The 27,019-nt window shown below is 40.0% G+C and overlaps 4 protein-coding genes, 1 long non-coding RNA gene and 1 pseudogene across 7 annotated transcripts; 1 reads left to right on the top strand and 5 right to left on the bottom strand.

Annotated features, from left to right (window-relative positions):
* Positions 1-980: 980 nt before the first annotated feature.
* LOC121740980 (PHD finger protein MALE STERILITY 1-like) lies at positions 981-3,079 on the bottom strand. The gene is made up of 3 exons (XM_042133651.1): positions 2,821-3,079; positions 2,496-2,733; positions 981-2,338 (listed from the first exon to the last, which is right to left on the bottom strand). Exons 1-3 carry the CDS (start codon positions 3,077-3,079, stop codon positions 1,051-1,053), a joined length of 1,785 nt encoding a protein of 594 aa, XP_041989585.1. The 3' UTR covers positions 981-1,050.
* Positions 3,080-6,721: 3,642 nt separating this feature from the next.
* On the bottom strand, positions 6,722-10,456 carry LOC121740965. Of its 2 annotated transcripts, none has more exons than XM_042133637.1 (4): positions 9,739-10,456; positions 8,786-9,555; positions 8,618-8,686; positions 6,722-8,526 (listed from the first exon to the last, which is right to left on the bottom strand). In XM_042133637.1, the coding sequence occupies exons 1-4, from the start codon at positions 9,938-9,940 to the stop codon at positions 7,975-7,977; spliced, it is 1,593 nt and encodes a 530-aa protein (XP_041989571.1). In that variant the 5' UTR covers positions 9,941-10,456; the 3' UTR covers positions 6,722-7,974. The 2 variants fall into 2 exon arrangements, with proteins under 2 accessions (XP_041989571.1, XP_041989572.1); XM_042133638.1 differs by having other exon boundaries at positions 8,786-9,327; positions 9,483-9,879.
* An 889-nt stretch (positions 10,457-11,345) lies between these two features.
* Positions 11,346-12,409, bottom strand: LOC121740966 (annotated as a pseudogene).
* Positions 12,410-12,542: 133 nt separating this feature from the next.
* LOC121740967 lies at positions 12,543-15,214 on the top strand. The gene is made up of 2 exons (XR_006037725.1): positions 12,543-14,207; positions 15,060-15,214. It is a non-coding gene; the product is annotated as an uncharacterized LOC121740967 (long non-coding RNA).
* A 2,162-nt stretch (positions 15,215-17,376) lies between these two features.
* On the bottom strand, positions 17,377-19,293 carry LOC121741608 (UDP-xylose transporter 1-like). The gene is made up of 6 exons (XM_042134453.1): positions 19,008-19,293; positions 18,745-18,929; positions 18,585-18,652; positions 18,380-18,512; positions 17,811-18,245; positions 17,377-17,718 (listed from the first exon to the last, which is right to left on the bottom strand). Exons 1-6 carry the CDS (start codon positions 19,165-19,167, stop codon positions 17,644-17,646), a joined length of 1,056 nt encoding a protein of 351 aa, XP_041990387.1. The 5' UTR covers positions 19,168-19,293; the 3' UTR covers positions 17,377-17,643.
* A 742-nt stretch (positions 19,294-20,035) lies between these two features.
* On the bottom strand, positions 20,036-25,555 carry LOC121741607. 2 transcript variants are annotated; one of them, XM_042134451.1, is made up of 14 exons: positions 25,446-25,555; positions 24,572-24,829; positions 24,364-24,480; positions 23,567-23,671; positions 22,994-23,077; positions 22,793-22,908; positions 22,343-22,444; positions 22,146-22,259; positions 22,009-22,065; positions 21,749-21,815; positions 21,533-21,586; positions 21,184-21,258; positions 20,673-20,708; positions 20,036-20,408 (listed from the first exon to the last, which is right to left on the bottom strand). In XM_042134451.1, the coding sequence occupies exons 2-14, from the start codon at positions 24,698-24,700 to the stop codon at positions 20,310-20,312; spliced, it is 1,155 nt and encodes a 384-aa protein (XP_041990385.1). In that variant the 5' UTR covers positions 24,701-24,829; positions 25,446-25,555; the 3' UTR covers positions 20,036-20,309. The 2 variants fall into 2 exon arrangements, with proteins under 2 accessions (XP_041990385.1, XP_041990386.1); XM_042134452.1 differs by lacking the exon at positions 25,446-25,555 and adding an exon at positions 25,316-25,334.
* Between the last annotated feature and the right edge of the window lie 1,464 nt (positions 25,556-27,019).

The raw sequence follows: 27,019 nt of genomic DNA, 5'->3' as shown, positions 1-27,019 counted from the left end.
CCCGGGCCGGGACTCGGGACGCTCCCCAGGCCGGTCACGCGTCACCGGGACGGGCCTGAGCCGTGCCGCCCTTCCGTGTAATGCATGGGACGGGCCGGGACTCGCAATTTGCGGCCCGGCCCCAAGGGTTACAGATGCTCTAAAGGTTTGCAACATCCTTCTTTACAAGTTACAATAGTTGTTATCAGGGTGCATTGGGCATTGGTCCCCCTAGATACGTGCAGTTTGAATTTCCGAATTCGAACTATGCATACCAAAGTCGAGCACGTCATGCCTTGATTTGTGTGCCCAACTTCGGTACACGTGGTCCAAATTTTCCATCTTCAAACCTTGCATACTAAAGTTTCGCGCGCTATATCTAAATAACGTTGCTCTCTACGTCCGCCATTAGAGTCTCATTTTTTTTTCGTCCACCAATAAATATCTCACATTATTATTTTTGGCATGTGGACTCTATATTACATCAATTCATTTCACTCACATTTTATTATAAAATTAATATAGTACTCCCTCCTCCCGCACTACTCGCACTTCTTTCCTTTCTGGGCGTCCCAAGTTATTTGCACTCTTTCCTTTCTGGGCATCCCAAGTTATTTGCACTCTTTTCATTTTTAGTAACAATTTATACCTACAGCCGTAATTGTTGACTTTGTCTATCACTCATTCCTTAATCTCCGTGCCCAAAAGGAAAGGTGCGAGTAGTGCGGGACGGAGGGAGTATAAAATTAGGATAATATTTTACTAGTTGTTTCAACTCACTTTCTTTTACAAAGTTAAACAATTTCTTAAAACTTGAGCACGTAAAAAATAAGATATTAATTATTGTCGAGAGAGGGAGTATTAAATATAAATAGAAATAGGTGAAAGAAGGTAAAAATGAATGACTTAAATGAAGGAATTATAGCTTATAAATTAAAATTGGTTATATGTTTGAGGGGGCATAAGTTTTAATTTGGAGTATCAAATAGTACTGCGTTGGATGAGTAGCAAATGAAATAGCGTGTTTGATATGTAACGAATGAATGGCACAAGCAAAATGGTGGCTCAGACTCATATAGGGGTGGAGGTGGCATAGCAGCGGAAGCGCAGGATATCCTGTTCGCATCCCGTGCACAGAAATATGTCGGGCACGGCGTGATGGTCGGGGATGCGCACGCAGCTCGTGTGCTGCCACGCTCGGCACAGATCGCACGACACCATCCTCTCCCCATCATCATCCCTCGCCCCACAAACGCAGTTCACCACCGGCCCATCCGGGTAAACCTCCCCCTCCCCCTGCCTACACACCAACTCAACCTTACTCCCCGCCCTCACCACCGCGTCCGCCCCTTGCGGCCTCATCGCCTCCGCCGCCATATTCATCAGCGCCAAGTACGTCTCCCCCAACGTCCTCTCCGCCTCGCGCCTCACCTCATCGAACGTCGCGCCGCTCCTCACCACGACACAGTGGTACGGCGTCGCCGCCACTTCCTGATCCGCATTATTAAGGATATTCACTCTGCAGTAGATCTTCTTGTTTCCTTCCTCGACCGGCATCCGGTACTCTTTCGCAAGGTGCTTGGCGTCGAGAATGACTCTCGACGCCAAGTGGATGGCGGCGAATGCCCCATTCCTAGTGATGGGATTGTGATCGCCAAGAATGTTGGAGTACAGGCAGAGCAAGTCCTTGATGAGCTGAGCCCAAGAGATTTTCTGTTGTGGCGTTAAATTGGCTTCTTGTTTGGAGAATGTTCTAGAAACATCCTCCAAACAATACTCCAGCACTTTGGTGACGGGGTTCAGACACCTCCTCACCAAGTACTTCCCCACCATGTGGTTCCCAAGGGACTTGAGCACGAAGTCGAGGAGGCCCGTGTCGCCGATGTAGGCGCGGGCCACGTCCCGCACGTGCTGGCGCGACACCCACTGGAACTCGGCGCGCTTCAGGGCCTCCACCACCACGTGGATCGCCTTCTCCACGCGCTTCGGGGACCACCGGCACGACGCGTCCGACATGATGGCCGAGTAGCCGCTGCTCTCCTCGGAGACCCTGCATTTCAGCTCCAGCATGAAATGGAACACGTCGCCTAACGTCATGAGGGAATGGCTCGACAGCTGCTGGTAGCGGCAGAATATGACTTGAATCTCGCTCCCGAATCCGAATTGATGAGCGATTAGGGTTAGGGGAACGTTTTGGATGGTTTTGATTGCGTTTTGGTACATTTCTTTATCGACGCCGTAGCTTCCGCGCTTAAATGTGTACTCCCATTGCCCGAACCAAGGCCTTCCGTAGGCAACGCTGTGGAGCAATCGCAGCTCCATCCCTTTCTTGTTCGCCGAATCTCTCAAGCTCACCTCCCTGCAATTAATTATACTATCATCAACTATATAAATTCTCTCTCTATATTTTTTTATTGATAAATAAACAGAATTTTTAAGGCCCCCGGCATTAACTACTCTGCCACTAGGACAACACACGCACACATGAATTCTCTATGTATATAATATATACAGACCTAGCTCCTAAACCGGAGCATAAACGGTCCCAGAACTCCATGATTTGGTAGCCGGGCAGACCGGACCCGCCGTTGATGCAGAGGAGATGACCGAATCCGTTGGAGTGGAGGACACCATGCAGGCTGTGGGTCTCCCTATGCAACTCGATGGCGTTGGTCTTTGCGTATTCATCAGAGCCGGATTTAGAGGGCAATAGGAAATGGTAGTTCTTGTTGCAGATCATGTGATGGCCCCAACCTGAGCTATTGCAATAACAAGGAATTAACATTAGTAGAGAAATTGTTAAACTAGTGTAATTATTTGGGTTGTCTTATTTGCGTGTACCTGTGTAGCGGCAGTGGGTGCAGGAGAAGTCTACTGGCTCTTCGACGACAAAGAGAAGGAGAGGATGGCGGCGCGCCTCAAGCTGGAAGGACCAGGTGGACATGGGGTTGGTCTCGACCTGGCCGAACTCGAGGAGGGCTCGGATGTTTTCAAGGAAGGAGCCGTTGGAGGCGGCCGGGTAGCCTCCGGCGCCGAAAACTTTGAATTTGAACACCTTGTCGCCCCTCTTCCTCTTGCGGCTCAGATCAAGCTGAGACATGATTCCTGTTGTTGTTGATGATGATTTTGAGGAGATGTATATGTAGTATGTATGATCAGAAATCATGCGCATGGTGCCAAGTAAATATACATAAAATGAAAGGGATTTAGAGTTTATGTAAATGGGTCTCACTATGTGCATGACCTCTTCCGAAATCAACGTAGTAGTGCTAAACTATCGCTGTGGCCACATGCATGACTGCTTTTCCCTACTATTCTTTAATCACTATCCCCTTTGTTTCAACTTCTCCGTTGCTCATCTCATCTAACTGCATTTACCTTTTTCTTCTATTTTTACTCCATCATATTTCCAAATTATAAATTTTTTATGGTCAAGGCACCACATGAAATAGTAATATCTACACTCATAATAAGGGTGTTTTTTAAGCGGCCAATGGAATGTTGTTATATTTAGATCAAGCAATGTTGGTGGCCAACTACAGCTCATGAATGGAAGAAAATGTAATAGTAAGAGCATCCACAGTGGTGCAGAATTCCCGGCAGAATTCCCGGCAAAATTCCCAAAAACACCTCCTGCCACGTCATAAGGAATTCCCACTGCACAGTGGTGGAATTCCCGAAGGAATTCTCACAATTAAAAAAATTCACAAATTCATAAATTAAACAATTTTCGGAAGTAAGAAATTTACGGAATTAAATAGTCGACACAAATAGGGAAAAATATTCCATTAATAAAAAAAAGAAAAGTATATTTCACCAAATAAAAAAAATACATTTCAATAATGCTTCACCCCCACATCAACGACGACCCCTCCGCTGCCATACTTCTTCAATAATATCGTTCTGGAGTCGAACATGGGCTTGTTTTTGGCGCATGTCGGCGAATGCACGAACTCGATCGACATCGTCGTGGGGTATCCCCATGCGGACATTGCCAGTGGCCACGCCGTGGCTTGGACCCGCAGCATCAACGTCCTCGTTGGTCCACTCAGTCAGTGCTGGACCTTCATCTTCGACAATCATGTTGTGCATGATAATACATGCGTACATGATGTCGGCGATGCTGTAAACATACCACAGCCGTGCGGGACCCTTCACTGCCGCCCATCGACCCTGTAGCACTCCGAATGTCCGTTCCACATCCTTGCGCGCTGCCTCCTAACGTTACGCAAAGTATATCTTCTTTTCATCTGCTGGGCACCTGATCGTCTTCACAAAGACGGGCCACATCGGGTATATCCCATCCGCCAAATAATAGCCCAAGTTGTGCTGGTTGCCATTGGCGACGAAGTTGACGGCCGGACCGACGCCCATGCACTGGTCGTTGAAAAGGAGCGATGACTGGAGGACGTTGATGTCGTTGTTCGACCCGGCTACTCCAAAATAGGCATGTCAAATCCAAAGCCGGTAGTCAGCTACCGCTTCAAGGATCATCGTGGAATTCTTGGCCTTGAAACCAGTAGTGTACATCCCTTTCCAGGCAGCGGTGCAGTTCTTCCATTCCCAGTGCATACAATCTATGCTGCCTAACATCCCCAGAAACCCGTGCTGATTCCCATGCATATCCAGCAGAGCCTGACAATCTTCGGGGGTAGGCTTCCGAAGATACCTATCCCCGAAAATCTCTCTAACGCCCTGACAAAAATACTTCAGGCAGTCGCGCGCAGTCGTCTCGCCGATGTGGAGGTACTCGTCGACCATGTCGGCCGAACCTCCGTATGCCAACTGCCTAATTGCGGCAGTGCACTTCTGAATTGGCGTGTGGCCTGGTTTACCAGCCGCATCCTCCCGCACCCTAAAATACCCGTATCGACGCTCCAAAGCACCCACGATACGCATAAAGAGCGGTCGATGCATCCTAAACCGTCGCCGGAATAGGTTCTCCCCAAACCGTGGCTCCGGCGCAAAGTAATCCTCGTACAACCGCCTGTGGGCAGCGAGGTGATCTCGGGAGACTATAGTGCGACGATGGATGGGTCGAGGCACCGCCGGCGCCGCGGCCGCTTGTTCCTCCCTCTCAGCGGCCTCCCGCACACGTGCGTGTATCATCCGCATCATGTGTTCATAATGCCCACCACCACCACCACCACTACCACTACCACCACCGGCCATTACGAATATATAAAAGAAATTTAGAGAGAGAAAAACTTGTTAATACAAGTAGTGCGAATAAAATGAAGTTCAACGGGATGTATATATTGGAACCGAAAAAAAAAGTTAATGCATTAAACTGCGAATTCCTTCGCGGAATTCCGTATCCGTGGAAGGGACAGGCAATGGCGGACGTCCGCCACGGAATTCCCGCACGCCGGTGGGAATTCCGCGTGGACGTCCGCCATTGCGGATGCTCTAATAAATAATTTTGTAACGGTGCAAATAAATGATTTGGTCTAAAATGCATAAGTTAGGTGACTAGTGGAAATAGAAAACATTTTAGCTGCTGGAGAGAGAAAATACTAATAATCTATGTACTTATAACAGGTTTAGCCCGTAATCAATGTGGTTTTACATTTTACACACTCCATCCAAACACATAAGTTTTGCTTTCTCACAATAATCAAATTCTCAATAAAATATCTCCCCACTAATATGTAAACAGAGCTCGATCCACAAGGATGAAATTGATTATATAAATCAGCTAATTAAGTTACATCTACAGGTTTAAATCTTGATTGATTAAATGAAATTACTAAAATTAAATGAACCACATATACGAGGGAAGAATAAAACACAAAGTTGAAATGTTGCTCCTACCAAAATTAAACTAACTAAAAACCATAGACATGGAATAAAAGCAAAAATTATCCAATCATCTTATATAATTACAGCACATGTTTAAGAGAAAGAGAATAAGGAAATTAGAGTTTAGGCACGCATCATGAACTATAATAAGAACAACAAAATAAAAAAACATGAAATTCATGGGGTGACCAAAATGAAGATATGGCTTGATGGTGGATTCTGTTGAATTGTCCTTGCCGTCCCGTCCCTTCCCTCTCCTTCTCCTCCTCCTCCTCCTCCTCCTCCTCCTCCTCCTCCTTATTCTTACTGTATTATCTTTTGTTTGGAATAATGGACGCAGTCCCACTTATTTGGGGAGAGCGCCATAAGTGCCCCCCAAGCTCTCTCTTCTTCTCTTTTTTTTACCAGCATGTCATCATGTGCAAGCTCTGGCACATATAGTCCATGCATTCTACACCTTTTTCACGAAAGATATCCTTTGCTCCTCAAACTTTCAATCGAATCCTTGACAATCTGCTCCATGGGAGTATATTTCAAACCCAGATCGATCAACTTCTTCAATGCAGCCCGGTTCCCCACTGATCCATGTTGTTTTTCTTCACTAGACCTGTGTAACTATAACTAAGAGCACAAGCTCGTCCGTCCGTCCGTGCCAGCGGCGCGGATGAGTTGTCCGCCGCTGCGCTCTTGCCGCTGGCACGGAGCTGCTCGATGCATCGACCACGTCCGTGCCAGCGAGCAGGCGACGTGGCAGCTTCCTATTGGCCAACGGCATAGCCATTGGCAATTAAAAATGTTTTTTTAAAAAAAATCGGATTTTAATTAAAAAATCTGATTAAAAAATATTTTTCCACTTCCCAAAAATTATATCCGTTTTCTATCCACTTTTAATTTATTTTTCAATTTTTTTCCCCAAAAATACACATTTTCATCTAGAGTGAACTACATAAAAAGTCCCTGACGTTTCCAAAAGTTTCGCTCTAGACCCTAACAAAAAAAAAATATCCCAAGAAGTGCCTAACCTTCAACCTAATCACGAATGAGATATTTGTAGCCATTTTTCGGACCCAAAAACCCTTTTGCCTTGAAGGGCATTTAAGACAATTCCATTCCCTGTCGCAGCAGTCCTGCTCTGCGTTGATAATTTACTTTTGCAGACAACAGTGGTCAACTCAATGTTGATGTGCACAGACTACCGTGTTCCTTTGTCTATAGTTAAGAGTGTAGTGTGAAATAATTTCTCATCTTCCTTCTCTCTCTTCACTTCCTTCTCGCAAAAAGGGTTCAACAAGGGATTCATTCGTCGTTTGAACTCTACCATATAACCATCAGTTGTAAGAGCCCAACTTATGTAATTTATTCTGCCGCACTGAAATTCCTCCGTGTGTTGGTGATTTTTATTGGGCTGTTATTGCAGCGGAATTTGGGTGTATTCAAATTAGGGTTTATGGTTGTTTGGCTGGGTGGAGGTTTGTTTTGGGGATTTTATTTGTCTGTGAGATGGCGATGTTTGTTGTAGTCCGATCAATTTTGGCTTATTTTGTTGCTGAATGTGGCTGGATTTCGTAGCTGACGCTGTGCGTTTTTAATTTAGGGGTTATGTGTGGGGTTATGTTTGGTAGGCTGGCTGTGGGGTCCATTTTTATTTGTGAAATTACTTTCATAAATAATGACATATAAATTAACTTGAATATGTTTGGGTTTGAATTTCCAATTCAGGTCGCTCTTGCAATGTCTTCTTCAAGTACGGAATCGTTCGGTTCAAGTTTCAATTGGGATTGGTCTCGTCCACCGGTTGTTCTCTGTAGTCACGATGTCGCGGCCGAGCTGGTGACGTCTAGGACGTCGGCTAATCCAGGTCGACGTTACTATCGGTGTCCATTCTGGAAGGAAGACGATTGCAGATTCTTCCGTTGGTTTGATGCTGGTCTATCGCCAAGCCAAGACACTTACTTTCAACGAATGAAGCTCGAACGAGACGGGTTTGAAGAACAACTCCGATCGAAGAGTATTGTGCATGGTGATCTTGAAGCCAAATTTCGCATCAAAAGTGATGAATGTGCAGATCTGAAGGCAAAATTGACCATGATGACTGACGAGTGTGCAGGTCTTACTTCAGAACTTCTTAGAACCAAAAAAACGTCCCGAATGCTGAAAATTGTAATCTTATTTTTGTGCTTTGTAATTTTTTTCTTAATTTAATGGTACCACTTTTTTTTCAAGCGATGAGGAAGAATTTTGGAAATAAGAATTTGAAGTTCCGCTGGCGAAATCTGATTCGAGAATATGGTTTTTGGAACACTGTCGTATAAACATTTGTTCATCACGACACATGTTGGCCAACGAGATAAAGTGGCCAACATCATTATCATCATCTTTGTCGGTACTGCCCTCGTTATGAAGATGACATCCGTCGGGAACATAATCGGCTGACGGACAAAAAACACTTTCATCAGCTTGTTGGGGTACATCTCCTACCACCGGTACGGGTTCTGCACACGCTGCTTCAGCTGGAGCTGGCTCTTGCACTTGGGTGTGAGCTTCGTGCATGAACAATTCATGAGTAATGTCCTCAATGATCGGCTGACTACCATCATCCAATACCGGTCGGTACACATCTTCTTGTACAAATGCTCCTGGCCCGACCGAAGATGGTTGGTGAACTACAGATTCAGACTCAGTCGCCTGTTCAGCGACATCGACAATCGGATTGGAATGGTCAACAGATGAAGCTGTAGCTACATCCTGCAAAATACAGTACCACAAATGCTTACAAACAATAACTAAATCACAAATTAGGTACTAAATCAATATGAAAATCACACCAATTCATTACCTCTGCTACTTGTACATGGGAATCGACAATCGGATTGGAATGGTCAACAGATGAAGCTGTAGCTACATCCTACAAAATGCAGTACCACAAATGCAGGACTAAATTACAAACAAGAACTAAATCACAAATAATGTACTAAATCAATATGTAAATCACACAAGTCGTTACCTCTTGTACGTGTGCATGGGAGTCTCCATCTCCAGCTTCTGCTTGTCCAACATAGTCAACTACACATATTTTTTCTGCTACAAAGTCAGAGACCGGAGCTTCATGGGACACGGCTTCAAATGCTTTCGCCAAATTTTGCCTGGCTACCTCCTCAGCCCTCTTCCTCTTAGCACGATCATCTTCTAAACTTTTCGTAAGATATTCCTCGAACTCAACATCCCTATCATACCAGCCAATCAATAAAGGCTCCTGCCGTTGCCCTTCAAACTGAGACCGTTGCTTCCTCTTCGGTCTAGGCTTTTGCCTTGGCACATTCGGTGTGGCTTCTTCAATCTCTTCAATAATGACTCCTGGGGGTTTAGACGCCTTGAAACTAAGAAGCTCTTGCGCTTCTTCCTTCATTTTTTTCAGTATGGCTTGAGCCCGGGTTATCTCCACAACGTAGATGTGAACTAACTTTGTCGTTGTAGACGCTACTTTGAGGAAATCCTTCAGATGTGTATCCTCAACAATGGGCAACAACGGGCCTCCGATTAAAACCCCTGCGCAGTCATGACTGTACTTTGGATCACAGTAGTAGAACTCACATATCATCTTCCTATCATACTTCAACCTTAATATCATGCTCGATAGGTCTATAAGCTGGAATTTGTCTATGTTACAGAAATCGAAGTATGTCAAATGCCCACCAACATACTTTTTCGCATCATTCGTAGAGAAGAATGAACCTCCATGATGGAAAGCAACTGAAAACTTTCTAGGTGCATCCCCTAGGAAGGAAGACAATAAACGCACATTTAAAACTCAAACCAAACAGTAAACCAAAATTCACAACAAAATCAATTTATGGAGCCTCAATCACAAAATCAATATCCGGCTAATCAAATATATATTCACAAAAAATCAATTTCGTACACCCTAAATCACAAACCGAGGTTTAAAGGTTAACTTACTATATTCATCCTCTTGGACGAAAAAATCGAGATCAGGATCTCGGATATCCCAGGTTTCTTCTTCCACATCAATGACCACAGGTGGATGTCTCTGTGGTGGTCGGTGTGGTGGCGATCGCGGGGGTATTGGTTCCCTTTTACGGCGAGAGTTTCGTGATGTGGAAGCACCTGAGGACCCAGCTCGCTTTCTCTTAGGAGCCATTCATGCAATGGAGAGCAGGGAGAATGAAGAAATGAAAACAATGGTTTGCAGTTTTAAGGCGGTAAACTCCCCTTTTTGTTATAACTTTAGGCGGGAGTGAAAATAAGCCGGCAATAATGCTGATTAGAGCCGGAAAATGTATGCAGTTTTTGAAACTTGTTTTGTTAAATCACGTAGGAAGTCTTCAACACGTGTTGCAATTGTATGGGTAGTCCACTGAACAGCCGCTGACCCCCCTGACGGCTGACGTGCGCCGTCACATCATTGCAGAGTGGCCACTGCAGATTAATTGCGCTTTGACTGAAATGCCCTTTTAGGGCTGAAGGGTATTTTCGTCTGAAAAAACCCCATTCGTGATTAGGTTGAAGGTTAGACACTTCTGGGGATATTTTTTTTTGTTAGGGGTTTAGAGCGAAACTTTTGGAAACGTCAGGGACTTTTTATGTAGTTCACTCTTTCATCTATAAATACCCCCACTTTCACACCAAAAATTCACACCACACTACACAATTCTAATCTAAATTCTCTCATTTTCATTCTCAATTCTCAATCTTTCTTTCACTCTTACTCTTACAACAAAACAATGTCGGGCCACGGCGATCACCCCCCCGGCTCCCACGGTTGGAACCCCGATTGGTTCGGTTCACAACTGTTTCCTAGTCCGAAAACGGAATATTCGGCCCCTCCTCAAACCCAAGGTTCGGAAGTTCCGGGTGGCTACCGGCCTTACCCGATCGACGACCAAGATGCCCCCGAAGGGCAATACGGGTGGACACCCGAGCCTAGAGCGAGGTCGAGCGGCCCCTCCCAAACTCCGACTCCTCCTACTCGCGGCGGAGATGGAGCAATTGTTCAAAGCGTTCTTGTCAATCTCCGAAGATCCGGAGGTTGGCACGAACCAATCCGGCGATCATTATTGGTGCCGGTACAATGAAAACCGGCCGGCTGGAACAATAGAGCGCAACGAGAGTATGGTGCGCAACGCCATATACAGAGCCAACGAAGAAATCCAAAAGTTCCAGGGGTATTACCTCCCGGAAGAACGGTTGGCGGGGAGCGGCTGGAGCGAGGTCGACATCATCAGTTCCGCCTTGTCGACCTACCAATCCATGAACTACAAGCCGTTCAAGTACCTTAACATTTGGCAGGAGACGCAGTCGCATCCGAAGTATAAGGGAGACGTAACATCCTCCTCTAGCGGCTCCTCCAAACGGTCAAGGTCGGTATCCCTATCCGACGCCGGCTCCGAAGACGTGGCTAGCCAACTTGCCGGAGCTAACTTGGGTAGCTCCGACGCCGGCCCGAGCGGTTCCCAACGCCGACCGCAAGGAGGAAGAAGGCGGCGGCCAACCGCCGTCGCGCCGCGACCCCATCCGCCCCCGCTCCCACTCCCTATGTGCCACCTCAACCCCCCACCAACTCGTTGTGGGGGATTTTGGCCCAACTCAATTTGACCGATAGGTCACCGAGCAACTTCGATCGCATGTGGCGATGATACGGGGTCTCCAAAGAACGTTGGGGGTATTGCCGGATGATGACTAGTCTTCCCCGAGGGTATTTTTACTCTTAAATTAGGTAATTTTTATTTTTTAGGAGTTTAATTACGTAATTTTTATTTTTTAGGATTTTAAGTATGTACTTTTTATTTTTTAGGAATTTAATTATGTAATTTTTAATTTTTTTGTAATTTGTAATATTATTGTGGGTATTTTTAATGTATTTTAATTTTGTGGAAATGTTTTTATTTAAATTGAATAATGGAATGGTGGAACCCTTGTGCTCGTGCTTGCAGAAGAGCACAGATGTGGGTGTTGTGCTCTTGCCTAAGAGCAGGTAGAAAAAGTGGGGCCGGACCCACATCCGTGCTCGTTGGCAAAAGCACGGACATGGATGCTCTAATCACAACCAAATCATAGGAGTATCATACATGGGCAGCTTGTATTGAGGGTAGTGTCTCTCCATCTGCTGGGAAAATTCATGGTAACGTGATAAAGATTCAACACACAGATGCCTCCCGGCTGCTGATCTATTCTCATACAATAAATATGTGAGCAAGAGCCACATCTTTCACATGTACTAATGATGCCATCAAGAATCTTCCAAAAGCACAACCTAGCCACACGTACCCAAAGTCCAAATGATAATTAATTAAGCTCGCTCTAGGATATATGCAGATCATGTTGCCTAATAATCTAAAACTGGTGAGCAACTAATTGAGTGAGTACCCTCAACCATCAATCGCATGCTCAAATTTAAAGCCGGGGGAGTATCGGACCGACCCGACCCGACCCGACCGCCATTCCTGGATTCACCACAACAATATCCACACCATTTTCCTTGCCAAATTTCCATGCAGCCTTTTCAGCAAGTGCTTTTGACAGAGGATACCACAGCTAACACCAAAACAATTTGAATACAAAATCATGGAGCACCAACAGAATCATAAATAACAAGACATACCCCATTTTGGCGGCATCAACCCATGAATCTTCACTCAACTCTGCCAAACTGCTACGGCTTGCACTTGTACTCATGGCAGATTTTTGGCCGCCCGCAGCACATTCAGGGTCCCCTTAATTGCAGGGTCCATTCCGCTAAATCCACAGCTAATTAATTAATTACTACTCAACTAAACCAAAATAACTAAGTATATATCAATATATGCATGCACTTTTAAAACAAAGCTAGTAGCTGTGTTGCAGTCGGAATAAATGAGATAACTAATAATCCCTCTGTCCTGTTGTAGTAGAGTCATATTCTTTCGACGCGAAGATTAAGAAAAAATGACATTATTATAGTGGAATATTCTAAAATGAAAAAATAACTCAACTATTTGGAACGTAGAAAATATATGTTTAAATAATTATTTTTAATAAAAAAATATTAAAATTTAAATAGCACTATGTTATGTTGTGCATGATAATTGGCTTCAATGAGTATTCAAAATCTGAAAACAACTAAATATAATTTTATTATTAAAATTATCATGTGATAGTTTGGATATATTTAATAAAATTACCAAAAGTCAAAATATATTCAACTAATAATCCTTTATGATATACTATAGCACTTTAATATAGTCTCATTAAGATAAGCAAAGTAATGAAATCAATAACCAGTATATTAATTATTATGTTTATTTAAAATAGGATAAAAATGAATTTACGGATTAGAGAAAAGAATATACTCCAATTATTGACTAGTACTCCTACTACAAAGTTGAAAAAAGAAAATGATAAAAATCTCTTTATAGAAAAAGTAAAAATATCATAATTAATGTTGAAACTTATGCAACAGTTTTCGTATTCAATATTATGAAGAAATAATTTAATATTGGAACTGATATTAAAATATTAGGTAAACATGAATTGGGCTTTAATTAATTTGTAGTAATAATTGAAAAAGACCCAATCAATATAAAACTAATATAGGAAACAGAACCCATCTTCTCTAGCCGCCAGAGATTACAACAGAATTTATAAAAATAGAAGCTGCAAAATTGTAATGGAAAAATTCACAAAACCTGATTGCGGCAGCAATGGAGCCATATTCAAGCAGATCGATTTGGAAGAGGCGAAGTCGGGAATCAGCTCCTTCCATGGCTTCCAAGTGCTTTGTTTCTCTCTCGTCTGCTAGATCTTTGACGGTGGCGCGGACGGTGTAGCCACGGCGGAGAAGAAGGTGGACGATCCAAGAGCCAATGAAGCCGCTAGAGCCAGTGACACAGACCACTTCTCCTTTCTTATCCGCCATTGTTGTATATTTGTATTGTGCATTTGCGTGATCACAACCTCTATATATAGCTATACAAACAACAAGGATAGAACATCCTGCAAACAGAAATTGATGCTGCACGCAATATGATTTCATCTTCACCACCCATCCTTATTCTTATTCTTCAAATTACCTTGCGGCTGTGGCACTGCTGGAAGGAATAAAATGTCAAATCACCTGATGGTTTGTACAAGTATATTTGAATGAGGGTGTCTTTCTTGTTTGATACTAGTATATGGCTTCTCTTATTTCGCAATATGTATATAGTTGATAATGGATAAGGTAATCCTTATCTCATCATCACTAATACCATGTTTATCTATAATTCCATTCTTATCTCTAATTTAGTCTAGATTTATACATATGGCGAGAATATGTCTTAGCCAGATAGCTTGGCTTGTTGTTAATGCTGCTGCGACATATTCAGCTTCTGCTGAGGATTGTGCTACCCAATCTTTCTTTTTTGATGATCATGAGAATATGCCCGATCCAAGTAAGAATGTGTAGCCGAATGTACTTTTCATGTCATCTGATGATCCTCCCCAATCACTATCTTTGTAGCCTATCAGTTTTGAAGAAGACTCTGGTGTGTACCATATTCCAATAGCTCGCGTGCCCTGTAAATATCTTAGAATTCTATTTGCAGTTCCATAGTTAACTTGGCTTGAATCTTGCATAAATCTTGATAGTAGACTTGTCGGGTACATAATATCTGGTCTTGAAGCTGTTAGATATAGTAGACTCCTGATGATACTTCTATAGACAGCTGCATCGGCTTTCGGAGTGCCATCTTCTTTGCTAAACTTCTCATTTGAGACCAGGGGAGTAGCCACGAGTTTACAACCCTCCACCTTGAAGCGTTTAAGCGAATTTTCTGTTTTTTCTCCTGGGAGATAAATATTCCCTTCTCATCTTGATTTACCTCAATGCCGAGGAAGTAGTGCATTTGCCCAAGGTCTGTCATTTCGAAACTTTTCATCATAGCCTCTTTGAACTCTTTGATCATTTCTTCATTGTTTCCTGCATAGATAAGATCATCCACATATAGAGAAACAATGAGTCTGCTGTTGTTACCTCGGGTCTTAATGTAGAGTGTTGGCTCACTTTCACTACTTTCGAATCCTTGACTTGTGAAATAGTCATCAATTCTGCTATACCAGGCTCTGGGAGCTTGCTTCAATCCTTATATTGCTTTCTTTAGTCGTAGGACTTTGTTTTCTTGGCCTTCAATCTCGAACCCTTGAGGTTGCTCGAAAAGTAGACCTAATTGCAGGCTTTTCATTTCTTTTATTAATTTGTACGTATTTTAAAATTTTATTCTTTTTAACAAAAGTTTTCATCTTAGGCAATGAAGCCGCTGGCGCGGGTGACGCAGGCTTCCTTACCCGCCATGTGGAGTGGAGAAAGTAATTTTGCTTTAAGTGTGGAATGTTTTGAATTGAAAAGTAATTATGCAATGTTTGTATTCCCACGTCCTACTTATGTTTGTTAACACCAACACCTCCTAGTCTCCGACCGAATAAGGATAACCACCTACCGACAAAAGATGCCACGATATGACTAAAAGAATATTTTCTATTCATTAAAAATCATAGACATTTAAATATCAAGTATTCATATTCACATGGGTCCATGACACTCTTCAATCAATCATTTAAAGTAATCATCTCGGTCGTCTATATGTCGAAATTATGTGTATATTGATTGATTGATCAATTTATATGGATATTTATCTTATAATGAAGGATGAATTAGACTTACACGTGGTTCGGTTTACAAGATTGTGTCCGAGAGTAAATTTGTAATGTGTTTGGTTCATGAGATTCAATTCGTTAACTTAATCTTAGATGGATAATCATGAGATAGTTAGTCATAGCTAACCCCCGGACTAAAATAATCTCACCACTCAATCCTAGATTATATCTTAGTATTATTTTATCTTGACAACCGAACCCCGTACAAAAATAGTACTAGTATAAACTTCATAAGGGATATGATTCCTGATTCTAAGGTGACTTTTACCTTTCTTTGCTAACATCTCCACAAGTTAAGTAATCGGATTCCTAATAACTTAACTTGCCAAGAAACAATTACAAAGTGCTAAATTTCAGGATTGTTCCAATAACTAGGAGAAAGATGTAGGACTACTATTTTCAAGGAAATTAAATTGTGGAGTTTTATTTAGAGTTAGCAATGTTGTTGGCCAACTAAATTATTTTGCAGGAAATGTTTAAATTACTTTGGCCTTAAAATTCAAAGATAAGTGTAATTGTAGGTGATGCAGAAATCAAATACTCCAATTTATTAGAAAGTAGAGTTGAGTTTTTCATGAAAGAAATCCTTTGGTCCTCAAAAGTTTGAACAGAATCCTTAACAATCTGGTCCATGGGAGTAAATTGGAAGCCCAGATCTATGAGCTTCTTGGATGCAGCGTTGGACTTGAGTGCTCCATTTTGCCTATGAAACCTGGGCAGCTTCAGCTTGTATTGAGGGTATAGCCTTGGGCAAAGTCGTCATAACGAGACAAAGATTCGACACAGAGATAGATGCCTTCCAGCAGCAGATGTGTTCTCATACAAGAGTACATGAGCAAGAGCAACATCTTTCAAATGTGATGGATACATATAGCACATAGCTCAATCATTTCACGTTTTAATGAGATAGATTTAGTTAACTTAGTAATATCTTTTATGTCTGTACGAGGTGGATTGAAATTTTTTGGCACAGTTCTATCCTTTGCACAAATTTTTTATTAATATTTCCAAGAGAATTTGTCAATTTGTAGTAGCAAGAAATTGCGATTTTGTAAATAAATGGTTGGAGTGGCTACTATGGACTCCTATCATCCTTACCTTGTCATTCTACAATTCTAATTTTAAGTTTATTACTTATATAATACTCCCTCCGTCCCACGAGAATATGCACACTTTCCTTTTTAGTCCGTCCCATAAGAATATGCACTTTCTAATTTTGGAATGTCTTTTCTCACTAATGTGGTGGGACCCATTTTCTACTAACTATAGTTAATTACTTTTTCTCTCTACACATCTCTTACTTTACCAATTTTACATTAAAACTTGTGTCGAACCCAAAATGCATATTTTTTGGGGACGGAGGGAGTAGTAGTGAGATGTTTGTGTATTTTTACACAAAAAATAATATTATTGAAGGACTAATGCATCCATCATCCCTTCTGATTCTACCATCCACCACTATATATTTCGATTTTTTTAACAGAAATAGGTGAATGCATTGCTTGTTTTATGCATTATTGGCATTTGCGTCATTATCTTGGTTGGATTTTAGGATATTTATTTTAGTCTTGTTGAGATGAACGTTACGTTTAATTAATTTCTTCCATTATCAACTACAGGGGGCAAGGTAGGTAACTGTTTCAACTTTTAATATTAATATTTTAAAAAGCTTAATTAATTATATCAGTTTTGTTTAAAAATGGAGTGCATGAAATCCATGGGTACAAACTACAAATGAAATAAAGACTGCACCTGTATGGTTTCATCATTTTCTGTTTTTAGGTACATCAATTGCTATGGCCATGGGAATGCATTTGCCATTAGTTTCTTTAGGGGGCAGAATTTTCCCTGCGTTGTGTGGCAATTTGATTATCTAAATTGGAAAATAAAAGAGACATATACTCTACATTTTGTGTAAAATGATACACTGTCTATTAGCTCTAGTTTGAAGAGTTTATTACTACTATTAACTCCAATGTGGAGTACTTATCAATTTGATTCAAAAAATGTAAAACACAATGATGAATGTCATCATAATATATGCATTCATAAGGAAGGATCTGTGACTTCCTCTGCTGTGCTAAATTGCTGTAGCAAAAAAGAAAATGTTCATCTGAGAAGAGACATGAAAGAATGAAAACAATCTTGGCTCCAAAAATATTCTTGACTAATGAATCACACTGCAGAATCCTTGGGTTCTTTATCTTGATGGCTTCCAAGAAGCGGACTGTTAACATCCTTGTCCTTCATCTGATATATATATATATATATATAGAGAGAGAGAGAGATGAGATAATATGGCTTAAACAAATGAAGAGATTTTAGGGTGATGATAAAGTTACCGGTGGCGAGGGTGAGACGTCGACGAGCTGTTTCCTCTTGGTCTCATTGGTGCAGAAGTAAGAATACAGGCCCATCCCAACAACGGCCACGAGTATTCCAATGATGTTCCTCCATGTAAAAGGATCGTGCAAGAGGGTGTATCCGAATGCGAGCACAAGGCAGGTTTTGAGGTGGCCGAGAACTTGGTAGGTGACGGGGGATGTCTTCCCGATGACCAAGAAGGTGCTGAAGTTGACAAACACGGCTATCAGGCATGACAGCACTATGAATCCCAATACGACTGGGGAGTATTTATAGGCGTAGACGTTTTGTTTGGTCAGGAATCCGTCCACAAACGGCCCTGTCACTAACAGAATCGCTGATTGGAATGGCGCGGATTGGTACAGCAGCTGTGTCGAGGATACGTTCAACCTCTTTTGGATCGTGTTCGTCAGCTGCCACACATAAATATGTGCGGAGTCTTTTATTATAATTAAGAATGAAGAAATAAAATATTATAAAAAAAAACAACTACTCTCTTTTCATTCTTCCCGTGTTAATTCCTAATTAATACGTATCGTATACATACAATTTGTCCGACGCAAGTTGTAATGATGGCGAGGATGGAGAGGATGGTCCCGACGAAGTTGAGCTGGAGATCGGTTACTGATGCAATCCCCACTCCCAGTAGCAGAATTGAGAGAGACAGTTTTATATTCTTGCTGAGATGAATCAACATTACATTAGGCATTTGAACAAAACCAACAAACAAACAAAGCAGTTGATTTATAGACCTGAATTGTTTCTTGAAGAAGAGAGTTTCCAACAGCACAGTGAAAGGTATGATTGCCAGTTTTGTCATCTGAAACCACAAACACTTGTTAGTGGTAGGTAGCGAAACTCCTTCTTATCCCACATCGATAAAAAAAAACAAAAGGTGATCTTGAACATGACCTGGTAGAAGCCAATGGAGTTGAATCCCAAGCTGAGGTTGAGAAGTCCAATGGAGATACCATTGAGCATCCCAAACATGAACACAGTCTTGATGTCGATGGGCTTGTTTTCAAAGAAATTCAAACGCAGGGCGACGTGGAGGCTGCAGTATGTCACCATGAGGTGCCAACTGGTCAGCGTCGTCGCTGAAATCAATTCCCCAATCAGTCTTCGCCTTAATATTGATGTATTCATGTATATAGATGAAGCAACAACACACTTACCAAACTGGAAACCAAGATTACTCATCAGAGCTTTGTTGCAGATAACTATGGATACTGATGATGCAACAGACAGAAACAATGCACCCATCACTCCCAACTGGAATCCAGACATCTCTCCCATCTTTTTGCTTATTTTCTGGTAATTGATTCTAACATACATGTACAAGATCGATCAAAGGAGTCTTTTTAATTAGCTAGTTAGGATGTGGTTGGTGCTGCACTTGCCTGACGGAAATTATAAGCAAAACACAGGGCCCCTCTTTCACTAATTTCATTCTTCACTCAACAAACTAAAACATTTTATTTACATATATTTACTCACCTAGAGATTACTAGAGTATATAGAATACAGACTTTTCAATATCTACGAAATGATTTTTCGATTGGTTTGAAATTTTATATTAAGTGTGAAAACTTTGGCGACACTTTTTAACGTTGAAAATGTAAAATCATGATTTTTTGTTTATAAAATTGTTGTCTTAGGACGAAAGAATGGGAGGTGGAATGGGCACTTCATTTCGGGTAAGCAGCCCATAAATTGTATTGGTTTGGTGGGGGGAAGGAAAATCCCAACACACATGTTTTTGTCACCAAAATGCCCAATGTTAATTAAGTTTTAAGAAGTAAAGGGTTAATGACTTGTAAAATACACCGAGTTTGGATGATTTTGATTTTAACACGAACTTTACTAAGTGCCAAAACTGTAGTGACTATTAATTTAATCACGATTTACAATTTCAGTCAAATTAAGCCTGACTTGGAAATCTAGAAACAATAACTGAATGAGATGATATCTACGTGGCAGACAATTAGACAAATGGTAGACAATTATTACCTTGTACATACACCGACAATAGTTGGATTTTGATTTTAAACATGAACTCGAACAAGTGTCAAATGAAACACACAACTTTTTGGTAAAGCAATTATTGTTTGAAAACTTATAATGTGAGAGTGCAGAATTTGAATCAACCAACAACTTGGCTGAAAACAAGTGAGCAGTACATTGATTGTATGGAAGCATCAAAAACAAGAAGCTCTGTTAATTGCATTTAAGTACAAGAAAACAAGTAGTGATATCCATTAGTGTACAGCAAACTAATACAGCCTATTTCTACTTCTGCACAAACGATCAAAGTTCTCTTTCTAAGTATCTAATCATGTTTTAATGCTACTCATTATACAGGATATTCTACACCGTAGAAGGATGTAACTCGCATGAAAGAATCCGGCCACCAAAACCACTCTCAGGGAATGTGAGGACTAACGAAGAAATAAACAAAGCAATTTACATGGTCATAGTCAAGTATGCTGGTGCTGGATTTGTGAAAAATATGACTTGTCTGCATTTGCAAGGCGATCCTGAAAGAGCGCCCACTCACTTTTGCATCTATCACGTACCTAGAGTAAAAGAAAATACAAGCAACACCATATCAGGAAACAGTACTTTTAAAGCATATAAAATAAGTGATTAATACTAAAGCATAGGAGAAAGGGTGAATTATAAACAGAATCCTCCTTGGACCGAGATCCACAAAGTTTCTCAGGCTTGTGCTGATATACTAATACAAGTGCTAGGAACAGCTAAAATATTTCAATTATTTCAAAATATGGAGGTTTTACAACTATATATATGGCTACAAGGTCGGTAATGGATATACATACCCCCTGCCATGGAGCTTTACCATTGTCTGACTCGCCCTGCACAATTATCATTAAAGAAATTTGACATCAGAACAAGAAGGAATGTTCATGACAAAATAGGAAGTAAAATATATTGTCAACAAGAGTGTTTGCTAACTCTTATTATTAGATAAGAGGAGAAAGCAGAGAGAATAGTCATATAACAGATTAGTTATTCACAGCCTCGGTTACCATCAAATTTATATATTTGGGTTGTCATATTATCCAAGAAAACAACCATGAATTTCAGCACTGAGACATTGCCCGTAATAAAATTATCACCATCCAATACAAAACAACTGCGAGACGAAACTATCAAAACTGTTTTTCTTATGGAATAAAGATACGAGACACCTACACAGGGAAAATTGGGTGCATACATGTACCCATATGCAAAATGATAGATGTAAGAAACTGATTTGACAGTACAACTAAATCATGTGAAGGAATTATAAGACTTATGCCAAAAGTCAGCTAGTTATTGTTGTCTGACCTGACTTCCAAGCGATGGAATCACTTGATGCACAATCCATTGGGAATCGACAACACCAATCTTTTCATGTGCAGGCTGCAGAAAGGAAGGACAAATTAGGACTCATGTGTCCTCCAAGAAGACAATGAAACACCTTTTCCTATGACATCTCCTTGAGAGTCTCCCCAAATTTAGGTATTATCATGTTGCAACATAAGTATTGTCTCTCAATTTGTCTGTTTCTTTTTGCTTTTTATTTTATTTTCTTTTTGTGTGGGAGGGAGGGTGGGGGATGGGTGATCATGCAATCAGGTTATGGTTTATCAGGCCCGTGCGTATAGGGGGAGGAGGGAACAAGCAAATCACTTACATCCACACATCTTCTTAATGCAAAATCCAAGCCCCATCCATGAACCAAGTCATTCTACAAATATAAAATAAAATTAGATACACTGCTGCGGAACAGGTGGTTGAAACAGAATAATTATGAAAAAAACTAGTCCAAGAAGTTGGAATCAGAAACTTTAATCCAAGAGGGAAAAAAGGCAGGATGAGCAGGTTGTATGCACCAAGTTGTGTCAGCTACCTGAATCATATGCCAGACGCATCTCCAAGCCTCACGGGAAAAGACTGGAGCCATAATTTCCACAAAGCTGTATAGAAACAGAATCAGAAACAAAGATCATCATAGCACATCAACAAAAACTACAGAAGAACTGTTGGATTATTTGGATATCATTTAATCTGACTATATTCATTATTCATGAAAATGTGTGCCTGTGTATGTTATTTGGATATCATTCGATCTGACTACATTCATTATTCAGATATAACAGGAACACATACGCTGCACACGGAGGTAAATGTGGATCACTGCACCAGCCTGGTTTCTCCTGGGTATCCCTGTTATCCATTCATCTCTAGATTACAAAGGTGTACATAGGGAAGGAAACAGATCGAGGGTTCTAATTTAGTGAACTTACTTGTGGACTTCTTTGTTGCCTAGCCTTTTAGTCATTTGCCATGTCAATCCATTGTTTGGCTCAAGACCAGGTTGGGAAATCTCCAAACCATGTTTCTTTACCAGAGCAATATACCTACCATGTACAGGAAGACTGACATCAGTTAAAAAGTAAAACGATAAAAAAGTGTAAAACATCCAGCATTGAGGGTAGATTACTTGTCAGCATTGAAGTGTTCAACTCCAAGATCTTCATCCCAAATGAAAATGTACTCATAAGCAGCTATGACATCCGGATGCAAAAATCTCTTAGCATACCACCTAAAAAACAATGAATCGGTAGAACTTAGAAGTCATCACATGTACTATCTTTTAGTACTAAAAACTAACATTATTAGAACTCATTGTTCCATTTAGATTCCACAGGGTCTGAATAACAATAACATCAGTATGAGTTTCTCATTTTTTTATCACATCTGGAATATCATACACAGAGTTTCAATATTACAAAATACGCAAATGTAGACTTAAAATCATCAATGCATGTTTCTTTATATCCAAGTGACAAAAGTTCCCACCTTTTAAGTACCCTTCATAAGTGCCACTCATCTAAATATGTACTAATCAAGGGTTACAAAGGAAAGCTACCAAAGACCAGTAGACGATTACCATTTAGTTTGCTTTCTAGCACTCACATGAATGGCCCGCTGTGACCACTCAAATTGATCCCATTCAGTTGTCTTTCCATCATAATGGAAAAGCAAAATTTGAAATTCATCCGAAAACTGCAAGAAAATTGAACATTACTCTTGGCGCATTTAATAGAGAAATATCTACCAAGAGACTGAACAAATTTCGCAGCTACTTTACCTTCTTCACAGCTTGATTAATATTGTTCCTTTGATTTAAACCAACTGTAAATGTTACCAGGTACTTGGGCTTTCTTTTCAGATCCTGAAATTTCAGATTATAGCACTAAGCATATTTCCAACTCCAATTTAATTATTCTCATACACATTTTTTGTCTGGTGCATGAGATGAGATAGAATATATGCTGAGAGTGTTCACTTATCCTAATTCTTGTGCCACCTAAACCAGCAAACTATACTGATTATTAAAGGAAGCACAATTTCAAGGCCAAACATGACTAAAGCAGACAATTCAATCATAACCTACAACTTTAATGCATTATAAAATTATACTCCGTAAATGACTATTAAGAACTAGTGCCAGAGCAAACAGCAAGTAGAACATGACTGTATAAACTATACTGATTAGAATTAACATTAAACATACAGTTAAAAGAAAAAAATGAACTCTGTATAGTATTACCAAAGAGAGGTGGGAGTCATCTTCAAAAAAAGAAAAACAAGTTTAAAAGAGACAAGAAGATGAAGACTAATAACAGACCCCATAGAAAGCAATTACATGCATCAACCATACCTCACTAGGTTCACCCCATAATCTTCTCAAATACAGATCTGTTTCTGCGACAACAATTCCTGGTGGTAAGGACTCTGCACCACGAGGGTTTGTGGGAACATATATCTGAAATTAAAAGATGTGGTTGAATATAAATTGTTAACTGACACTAAATTCAAACAGAACTGATGGAGCTGAAAACACAAATTTATGCCCACTGATCAAATAGCTAAGGTAAGTAAAGTACATGATAAGAAAAGAATTGCACATAGAATGGCATGCCAAATGATAAATACCTAATAAATTAAATAAAATAAAATAAAAACGTCATGAAAAACTAACCATCGATGATGTTAAAACAATCCCATTTAAACTGACAGAAATTGCATTAATTGCAATGAACGTCACATAATCTAACTAATGATTTCACTGAGAAATTACCTTATTTCTCTTCTTAAAAGTATTCAAGGAATATGAAAATGCCATGAACCCAATAAGAGAGTGAAAAATAGAAAGATGCAAAATGGAAATATGCCTATAGCTGAGCTGACAACACTGAAAAAATGCCTAGCACAATAGCAAAAAAAGATACATACAATAAAGAAAACACTAAATCAAAGTGCAGGATAGCCACATTAATTCTATAAAAAATAACAACAGTGACAAACTAAGACACTTCCTAATTTGATAGAGCTTGGATAGATTCTGCACAAAAATGATGGTGTGGAGTTCAATTTTTAAATAATGAGTAACAGATTCAAAAATTTAATGAGAGCATAATGCAGTACTCAATGAACATGTACGGGAGAAAAAACTACCTTTGGTGTTACAGGGGTACTACCCGAGCCAAGATTTTCAGGAAAGCTACGAGTGGCACGATGATCATCATTAAAGCCCATATCAAAGGATGATATTAGACTTGAAGGTAAAGCAATCTGAAAATCATTCCAAGGAGTTAAAAAGCAGAATTATTATCCAAATGTCTGATAAACATCTCCATTAAGCATGTGATGATCTTGGTCATACCTTACTCAAAGAAACAGAAGGGAATGAAACACCTATAAAATATCCGAACACCATCCCCATGATGGTTGTTACAATAAGCCGCACATCATTCGACTTCCTAAAAGCCCCACCGCGAAGTGAGGTTCCCATTATGATAGAAAGGCTGCTCAAATCAAAGCCCAGGCGCTACGCAGAAACCAATCTTGTAAGCAACTGCCAAAAATAGACCGCATATGCCACTGTTGCAAATCTCAAATCCCACTCCACAAATTGGCAAGCCTGTGTCATTGATTCACAGGCCAATCAAGTTAATAGCCGGCAGAGGTCCGCTACTAGTTATACAGAACTCTCATTACTAGAATCAATTATCTGAAGCATTCTAATGCAAACCGCTTGGCAGTTTCAAAATAGTCCAGCCGCGGAAAATCAAAGTAAAAACTAAATCAATCTAGGAGTCCGCCCCAAAAATGAGAAAACAAAAGTTACTGTAAAGTTTGTAACTCCTGAAGCACATGCAAATGCAACCATCAGCATTATCAGAAAACATTCAATGATCCGTGACTCAATACTAATTAAACCACAATAATTTTTACTCGTCTAAAATTTAAAGCAAATTAGCAACTCGAGCGACATGTGTAACACTCCGAGAAATTACGATTAGTCAGAAAAAAATAAATCGAAAGCCAATCTCAATCGCAATCAAACCAGCAGAATTCAGCATATCCAAATCCTGCTTCCTACTATAAGATCGGCAATCATACTCACAAACATAAGACGAATAACCGAAGAGAGACAGTTCAAACGTATAGTTGAAAAAAAATCATAGCAATAGAGGATTCAAATATTAAAATTCATGTATGGTAGAAAGGTCGAATCCAGGGTTTCAGAGGCTTACGAACTTCGCCTCCGAATAGGTTCTGTGTGTGTGTGTGTGTGAGAGAGAGTGAGAGAGAGAGAGAGAGTTATTTCCAATGAGACAGAGATCGAACGTGGTATTATTGCGGGCGACACCAAATAAGGGAGATTAAGTTTTTTATACTGTATTTTCATGTACTACCAATTATGGATTCACATTTTTACCCAATTACCAAGTTAACTTCAGTCAAATCAATTAATATAAATCTCAGTTGTAGTATTCAGTTTGGACTAAACTAAAATACAACAAACATTAGATTGGATTTGGATGGTTGTATTAAAAAAATACTAATTGCAGTGGTCTTCTCTACTCAGTCCCACTTTTAATCCAATAAATGTTAGTAAGAAATTTAGGATAAAACTATTCACACACAATGAATACATTGTACTTAAAAAATTAAACTCCATCGATTTAATTTTTTAATACTAGTAAGTACCTAATTTCAGCATTAAGTATTTAGAAGCATGACTAATTTAACCATGATGTTTGATCGCTAATTTGAGATGATTAACTCCTTCGTATATTACATTTGCATATGGCTTTTGAATCTGATTTACTCATTTTTATAAAATTCAATATGTCTGTTATTGAAAAATACAAATACAAGTACAACAGTATCAGGTTTGCATATGTTTAATTGCCCTACTCCTCTTTCCCTTTCCCTTTCCCTTTCCCTTTCCCTCTCCCTCTCCCTCTCCCTCTCACTTATCTTTCACTTTCCCATTTGCATTCATTGATATGCAGTTCGAGAATTGAATACTCCCTCCGTCTCAGTCATGTTTTGTCATTTTCATCCGTCTCAGTTTAAGAGTCTCATTTAGAATTTACCATAGTTGGTCATAAAATTTAACCTCATTATTGATGAAATTTATACTCAAATGTCATTACTTTCATAAAAATAAAATAAAACAAAACAAAATCTTAAATATATAAAAAGTCAAAAGGGTCCCACTTACCACTAATCCACTTCAATTATTACACACTCCAACAACCACTGCCTCACTTAATTTATTACACACTTCACCAATTTCTTAAAGTCCGTGTCATAACTAAATCTTACTCTTAAACTGGGACAGAGGGAGTACTTATCAATTTAAGATCGCAATGCTCAAAATTAATGAATTTTAAGTTACAAAAAGTTATGTGATAAAATTCCTTATTAAATTTATATTACTAGATTATATACGAAGAAGAGTGACCATTTATAATTTTATCAACCACATTTACATTACAAAGTATTTTTAAGTCTTGGACAGATAGTTTTATTTTTCAGGACCTAAATGTTGAATTGGTTATATGACTTATATTTTTCACAGATTCTAAAATTGGTTTTAAAGTTTTCTTTTTTCACTTAGAGTACAAAACCAATTCGACATTATTGCAGATTTGTGTTAGGCGTCACTACATATATGGAGTAGTTTATTATAGTAAACTCCTACATTGCAGCGCGATTAGCTAATTCAACTGCCCATATTTGTTTCTTTAGTAAAAATGTAATTTAAAACTAGACGAAAATCGTGAAGTTAAATAGTACTAATAGTATATTTTTTTTT

Source organism: Salvia splendens, chromosome 7, assembly GCF_004379255.2.
Source record: "Salvia splendens isolate huo1 chromosome 7, SspV2, whole genome shotgun sequence".
NCBI classification, from domain to species: domain Eukaryota; kingdom Viridiplantae; phylum Streptophyta; class Magnoliopsida; order Lamiales; family Lamiaceae; genus Salvia; species Salvia splendens.
Note: the sequence above shows the minus strand (reverse complement) of the source record. Positions and strands in the feature narration are given on the sequence as shown.

What these genes read in the sequence shown, in the direction of transcription:
- LOC121740980 (XM_042133651.1), bottom strand. Translation starts at nt 3,079, where the DNA reads ATGTCTCAGCTTGATCTGAGCCGCAAGAGGAAGAGGGGCGACAAGGTG. An exon ending in CACCCACTGCCGCTACACAG is followed by an intron (nt 2,734 to 2,820) that starts GTACACGCAAAT and finishes GCAATAGCTCAG; the next exon opens with GTTGGGGCCATCACATGATC. An exon ending in TGCTCCGGTTTAGGAGCTAG is followed by an intron (nt 2,339 to 2,495) that starts GTCTGTATATAT and finishes AATTAATTGCAG; the next exon opens with GGAGGTGAGCTTGAGAGATT.
- LOC121740965 (XM_042133637.1), bottom strand. Translation starts at nt 9,940, where the DNA reads ATGGCTCCTAAGAGAAAGCGAGCTGGGTCCTCAGGTGCTTCCACATCA. An exon ending in CGTCCAAGAGGATGAATATA is followed by an intron (nt 9,556 to 9,738) that starts GTAAGTTAACCT and finishes CTTCCTTCCTAG; the next exon opens with GGGATGCACCTAGAAAGTTT. An exon ending in CCCATGCACACGTACAAGAG is followed by an intron (nt 8,687 to 8,785) that starts GTAACGACTTGT and finishes TGCATTTTGTAG; the next exon opens with GATGTAGCTACAGCTTCATC.
- LOC121741608 (XM_042134453.1), bottom strand. Translation starts at nt 19,167, where the DNA reads ATGTATGTTAGAATCAATTACCAGAAAATAAGCAAAAAGATGGGAGAG. An exon ending in ACTCCATTGGCTTCTACCAG is followed by an intron (nt 18,653 to 18,744) that starts GTCATGTTCAAG and finishes TTGTGGTTTCAG; the next exon opens with ATGACAAAACTGGCAATCAT. An exon ending in CAACTTGCGTCGGACAAATT is followed by an intron (nt 18,246 to 18,379) that starts GTATGTATACGA and finishes TATGTGTGGCAG; the next exon opens with CTGACGAACACGATCCAAAA.
- LOC121741607 (XM_042134451.1), bottom strand. Translation starts at nt 24,700, where the DNA reads ATGGGAACCTCACTTCGCGGTGGGGCTTTTAGGAAGTCGAATGATGTG. An exon ending in TATGGGGTGAACCTAGTGAG is followed by an intron (nt 23,078 to 23,566) that starts GTATGGTTGATG and finishes CTGAAATTTCAG; the next exon opens with GATCTGAAAAGAAAGCCCAA. An exon ending in GGCAACAAAGAAGTCCACAA is followed by an intron (nt 22,066 to 22,145) that starts GTAAGTTCACTA and finishes AATGGATAACAG; the next exon opens with GGATACCCAGGAGAAACCAG.